At 52.2% G+C, this 6,904-nt stretch overlaps 1 protein-coding gene across 1 annotated transcript in view; it reads right to left on the minus strand.

The window, feature by feature from the left end:
- Nucleotides 1-1,901, minus strand: part of ctnnbip1 (catenin, beta interacting protein 1) — a 14,714-nt gene extending 12,813 nt beyond the window's left edge. Inside the window, exons 1-2 of the mRNA XM_067239170.1 lie at nt 1,806-1,901; nt 1,600-1,695 (exon numbers count right to left, since the gene is read on the minus strand). Of these exons, the coding sequence (XP_067095271.1) occupies nt 1,600-1,695; nt 1,806-1,901 (192 nt within the window). The remainder of the gene's footprint in view (nt 1-1,599; nt 1,696-1,805) is intronic.
- Nucleotides 1,902-6,904: the final 5,003 nt, after the last annotated feature.

Raw genomic sequence — 6,904 nt, forward strand, 5'->3', positions numbered from 1 at the left:
AATGTATCGTCTCACATGCCCTGTGACGAGTCGTACCCCTCTCACATGCCCTGTGACGAGTCGTACCCCTCTCACATGCCCTGTGACGAGTCGTACCCCTCTCACATGCCCTGTGACGAGTTGTACCCCTCTCACATGCCCCCTGTGACGAGTCGTACCCCTCTCACATGCCCCCTGTGACGAGTTGTACCCCTCTCACATGCCCCCGTGACGAGTCGTACCCCTCTCACATGCCCCCGTGACGAGTCGTACCCCTCTCACATGCCCCCGTGACGATTCGTACCCCTCCTTACATAATGAGGAGGCTCTCTACCCAGTGAGCGGCACACGCCTCTCTTTGTCTGGTATCCAAGGCAGGAAGAGGAGGATAGAGAGGCAGAGGAGGAGAGAGAGGTGGAGGAAAGACAAGAGAAGTGGAGAGAGAGAGAAAGAAGAGAGGAGGAACTACAAGATATTGCTCCTATCAGAGCTCTACCGTCTACAATCTCCACAAAGCTATTTTCTTTTTCAAAAGGAAAAAAACACAACTGCTCATGTTGAATCCTAATCTGTACTCCTCCCCTCCCCGTGAAACATTCTCTGCGTTTGGACACGACCACTACTGTGTCTCAGCGTGAGACACAGAGCAGTGTGTGTACACACACACACACGAAACTACAAAATGCCTTCCGCAACATAAACAAACTAATCCCCGACGCAACAGATGAGCCCACAGGCCCAACACAACAACAACAACGTCTTTACAAACAGCGGCGGGGGAAGCAGATAACTACATTATTTTCAGGTAACTGTATCAGAGCCACCCCCCATCCCCGCCTCCTCCCCCACCCCAGGGACCAATCAAACCAGAGACATCCATCTAGGTATAAAACGCAACGGGGGTTACCTACACGGGATGGCAGGGGCTCTCAAAGCGGCAGACGCAGGAGCCGGTTGGGGATTGTGTCTGTGAGGAGACTGATAAAACCTGAACAGAAAGCAAGGCTCTTCCTCCTGTATGGTGTGTCCATCAGGCACCTGCCCTGGTTGTTAACTTGCTGGCGCCCTCTAGTGGTGGAGATGTGTTACTAACGGAGGCCCAAGGCGGAATCACAGTGCCCTCTAGTGTCTGGTGGTGGTATAGCAACACTGATGCGAACTCATCGCTTACGTTATGACACATAAATGGCACTTAAACTCTCATTCGCTCACTACATGTGAAGTCTATCTTAAGACCTGGGCGTGGAAGGTCCAAGTCTCATGTACTTGGCAGGGGTGGTGGACTCCTGTCTATCTCAGTCATGATTTCAACTAAACAGACAGACAGGCACTGACAGACAGACATTGATACAGACAGGCAGATAGGAAGACATTCAGACCACAGGAATACACACACAGACAGAGAGAGAGACACAGAGAGAGAGAGAGAGAGAGAGAGAGAGAGAGAGAGAGAGAGAGAGAGAGAGAGAGAGACAGAGAGAGAGAGACAGAGAGAGAGAGAGAGACACAGAGAGAGAGAGAGACACAGAGAGAGACAGAGAGAGACAGAGAGACAGACACACACACACAGACAGACAGACAGAGAGAGACACAGAGAGAGAGACACACAGAGAGAGAGACCGTACCCTGGTCTATGTTGTGCTGTGGTAGTTGACTCATCTGACTGTGGACCACGCCTGCGTAATTCCGTAGAAACGCCTCTTCACTCGGCGTCAGCTGGAGGACAAAGAACACAACTATCACCAAACAAGGAAACAAACAAAGAAACTCTCCTCTGTGATTGGATAAAGGAAGGAATCGTCCAATAGCATGGCGAGTGGACCTACATTGGAGCCCATCTTCTTGAGCATGAGCAGCACTCGAACCTTCTGCTGGATGTACATCTCTTCAGGAGACTTCCCCGGGGCCTCCTCGCGGTTCATCCCCCCTGCTCCTGTGGCTCTGCACACACACAGGCAGACACGCACACACGCACACACTGAGTTAGGCTGATTTCAAGGCTTGAAAAACAGATGAAAAGGAGAGCTTCATTCACTTCATTCAAATTTCAGAAAAGGAATGAATGGCTTTGTGCATGACAGGGTGTAGATCAGAACTCCTTCTGTTGTCCCATTTCATTCATTTCTCACAACGCACTGAAAAAAAACATTAGATCCCTACTCATAGAAAGAAAAGGGTTTGATACAAAGCTGAATATACAGATGTTATTTAACAGTAAGACCTTGAGAAGCATCTTCTCCTTTCATCCCCAGTCTCCAAGGCCTGTCTGCCCCCACCCTTCCAGAGTCTGCCCCCACCCTTCCAGAGTCTGCCCCCACCCTTCCGCAGTCTCCCCTCACCCTTCCGCAGTCTCCCCCCACCCTTCCGCAGCCTGCCCCCACCCTTCCACAGTCTCCCCCACCCTTCCACAGTCTCCCCCACCCTTCCAGAGTCTGTCCCCACCCTTCCAGTCTGCCCCCACCCTTCCGCAGTCTGCCCCCACCCTTCCGCAGTCTCCCCCCACCCTTCCGCAGTCTCCCCCCACCCTTCCAGAGTCTGCCCCCACCCTTCCCCAGTCTCACCCCACCCTTCCAGAGTCTGCCCCCACCCTTCCGCAGTCTCCCCCCACCCTTCCGCAGTCTCCCCCCACCCTTCCGCAGTCTCCCCCCACCCTTCCAGAGTCTGCCCCCACCCTTCCGCAGTCTCCCCCCACCCTTCCAGAGTCTGCCCCCACCCTTCCCCAGTCTCACCCCACCCTTCCAGAGTCTGCCCCCACCCTTCCAGAGTCTGCCCCCACCCTTCCACAGTCTCACCCCACCCTTCCACAGTCTCACCCCACCCTTCCACAGGCTGCCCCCACCCTTCCAGAGTCTGCCCCCACCCTTCCAGAGTCTGTCCCCACCCTTCCACAGTCTGCCATGGAGAGACTTCTGGAAGGGCACACTGACGGATAGTCCTGGCAATCTCCTTGGGCTCTTATGTGTACAAAGGGCCACTAATGCATGTTGACAGGCTGTTTGATGTGGGGTTATATTTAATTGAGGAGCTGGTGGCTGTAACCCCCACCCCCTTCCTAACCCGCCGGAGGGGGGAGGGGTGTGTGTGTGTTTGGGGTGGGGGAGGATCAGGGATCAGGGGCATCCTTGGCTGGTTTTGGGGTGCTACTGTGAGCAAATAAATAACCTACGTTCAGATATCCAGCTAGGAGCAGACAGGGCCATGTTACTGGCTAGTACGCGATATTATATCCAGAGTGACGTACAAATAGTTAATGTCAAAGGTCAACAACAGATCGAGGATCTGCAGTGCGTAGATCTAACAGCATTCCGGTGACCAGAGTCATGGACAGGTCTGTATTTACAAACCACAGCGCAGAGTATCCACATCTCAGCTCCCAGTCGCAGTGGACAGTAATAAGAGTATCTTAACTACAGTGCAAGCTACCATCTCTCAGGTGCATCCTGACAGGTACACAGCAGTGAACCCATCTATTAGTCATAGATAAAGAAAGTGTCAAGCTCTTTATTTGAAGAAAGAGAGGGAGGGAAAGTGTGATATATATGAAGAACAAAAAATATATATAAAGAGAGTGAGAGAAAGAGAGACGATAAAAAGAGAGACAGATAGAGGAAGACACAGAGAGAGAGAGAGAGAGAGAGAGAGAGAGAGAGAGAGAGAGAGAGAGAGAGAGAGAGAGAGAGAGAGAGACGCAGAGAGAGAGAGAGAGAGAGAGAGTGAGAGTGAGAGTGAGAGAGAGAGAGAGTAGGATGAGAACATATTGGTTATTCAGTCCTGGCAGAGGGGAGTCAGACTGTGGATGGGAGAGAGGGGGGGGAGGGAGAGAGAGGGGGGGGGGGGGAGAGAGAGGGCCTCAAAGCGACAGAAAGACATGAAAGAGGCAGAGGCTCGGTCGCTCGCTGCACCTTTGGGAGAACAGGGTGGTGGGGGGGGCAGCTCAGAGCCCCAGCAGTGACGCGTTTGATCATGTCACCCCCCAACCTCCCCCCTCCCCCTCGGACAAAAAGAACCCTAGCCAAGACTCACGGAAGGCAGAGACACAGGGAGAGAGACAGACAGGGAGAGAGTCAGACGGAGACAGACAGGGAAAGACAGACAGGGATGAAGGCAGGCAGAGAGACGGGGAGGGGCAGGGAGGCAGATATGTCTGCGTGGAGGGATATGGAGATGGAGGAGGAAGAGGACCGACAAGCTTGAGGGGAACCAGCCCATGCTCATCTTGTCTGGGGTTGAGAAGGATCGTATGACAGACAGCAGTCAATATTTAACGACCATTCAGAGATGGCGTTCTGCTGGCTGAAGCTGTTCCTCCACCCTGGTAGGAGAGCAGGAGGAGGTGGAATCCAGGGCCCCAGAGAAACAGAGCAGACTTCTCCACTCGCCCCAGCTGCCTTCTGAAGCTGCTAAATTGGACGTTTTTAGACATCTTTTCGATGGACTGCTGTGATGATCTAGTTTTTGTCTGCCACTGCATATTCTTTCATCTTACTCCATCTCGACAATAATAACTCACGTAAGAACTAAAGCACTGTTCAGAATCCCAAAGAGATAGGCTCTGCGGGAGGGAAAAGATTGAAGGTGGACGTAGTAGATGACAGAGAGAGACAGAGAGAGAGACAGAGAGGGATAGAGAGAGACTGGGAGAGGGATAGAGAGAGACTGGGAGAGGGATAGAGAGAGACTGGGAGATGGTTTGGTATCTTCGGTTTCATCTGCCCTGCCCCTGGTAGCGACGACCGCAAGATGGATTCTGGGCTATTTTGGGTTGAGTGAAAAGGTAAGACTGTGCATAATGAATTCAGATACGCTACAGGAGCTGCCCTGCTCTCTTCAAAACATCACGATCAATGCAGGAACGTTCCAGAAGAAAACTGCAGCCCAAACTCAACCGGCTGCAGACGTGAGCTGAGGAGCAAGTAATACCCTGGCTCACCTCTGTCTCTGAATACATCATAAACTATCCATTTATTGTCACAATAGAAATGTATTTATATCTACTGTATTTAGAGGAAGAGAGGACTATGTTCATTCAGGTGTGGGGGGTGTTGGGTGTGAGGTGGTCAGGGTGAGGAGCAGTTCAGGTCTGGAGGTGTGGGGTGTGAAGGAGAGCTGGCCGAACACTCCAATCCTCAGACGGATGATGCTCAGACCCAGACAGAAGTTCAAGTCTCAGGCTCATCCGGCCCAGCTAATCAAACGCTCCTCTGCAATAACCCCCCCCCCCCCCCCCCCGCGCAGTACCCCCCCCTGCCGGTCTCGTTAGCGTCGCAAAGTCGCAGCTCGCAGGGCACACGCCTCAGGGCTGTCTGAGCCTCTTACAGCTCAGAGGAAACTCAGCTCCGCTTCCTATCAGAAGAAACTCAGCTCCGCTTCCTATCAGAGGAAACTCAGCTCTGCTTCCTATCAGAGGAAACTCAGCTCCGCTTCCTATCAGAGGAAACTCAGCTCCGCTTCCTATCAGAGGAAACTCAGCTCCGCTTCCTATCAGAGGAAACTCAGCTCCGCTTCCTATCAGAGGAAACTCAGCTCCGCTTCTTATCAGAAGAAACTCAGCTCCGCTTCCTATCAGAGGAAACTCAGCTCCGCTTCCTATCAGAGGAAACTCAGCTCCGCTTCCTATCAGAGGAAACTCAGCTCCGCTTCCTATCAGAGGAAACTCAGCTCCGCTTCTTATCAGAAGAAACTCAGCTCCACTTCCTGTCAGAGGAAACTCAGCTCCGTTTCCTATCAGAGATACGACAACAACACACCACCACGGGCAGGGCTGAACATAGCTGGATAACAGAATATTTTAAGGATAGTCGGTTGGGGGGGGTCGTCTCAGAACAGTTTGAAACAAACACTCAGTACACTTTGTGTACTGAGATCAGATTATATGTAATTTATTTCTCACAAAAACCCAACACTCTGGGCACGCAAAGTGTGCATGTTAGAAGAACGACTCGCTTTCACGTCCTGCATGGGTGACACGTTGGCACAAGAGATGTGGCATCTGTCTAAGACACTGAGGAGAGCAGGACCCACACCTGCCAACACAGGTTCATACACGGCTTCTGCATTTACCAGTCTGATATACACACACGGGAGGGGAGGGAAGAGGGGAAGGAGTGGAGAGAGGAAGGGCAGCAAAGGAGAGAGACAGACAGAGAGACAGAGAGAGACAGAGACAGAGAGAGAGACATAGAGACATAGAGAGAGAGAGACAGACATAGAGAGAGACAGAGAGAGAGACAGAGAAAGAGAGTGAATGTGTGCGTGTGAGAAACCAAGCCCTTGCTCCCCTAACTCAGTCTGGATGGGGCATGCTCCTCTTACACTGCACCCTGGGACACGGAATGCAATAAACGCTCCCTGCCAGGGATTACAGCCTGCCCTTTGATTGGCCCTCGCGCCTGATGAGGTCACAAAGGACACAGGCCACCACCACTCACCTACCCCTGATGACACACGGACAGCCACACATGTCCCTCCTGTCACCCTGTCACACAACCTCACACACACACACACACACACACACACACGAGGACACTCGCGCACAGAAACAAGAGGACACACACACACAGAAACAAGAGGACACACGTTAACACACACACACACGTGCACAGAAACAAGAGGACACACACACACAGAAACAAGAGGACACACGTTAACACACACACACACACACACACACGTGCACAGAAACAAGAGGACACACACACACACAGAAACAAGAGGACACACGTTAACACACACACACACGTGCACAGAAACAAGAGGACACACACACACAGAAACAAGAGGACACACGTTAACACACACACACACACACACACACACACACACGTGCACAGAAACAAGAGGACACACACACACAGAAACAAGAGGACACGCACACAGAGGGGAGCCCCAGCTGGGACGAAGGGGTATAAGGCTAAACTCATTAGCA

Source organism: Osmerus mordax, chromosome 7 (assembly GCF_038355195.1).
Source record: "Osmerus mordax isolate fOsmMor3 chromosome 7, fOsmMor3.pri, whole genome shotgun sequence".
Lineage (NCBI taxonomy): Eukaryota > Metazoa > Chordata > Actinopteri > Osmeriformes > Osmeridae > Osmerus > Osmerus mordax.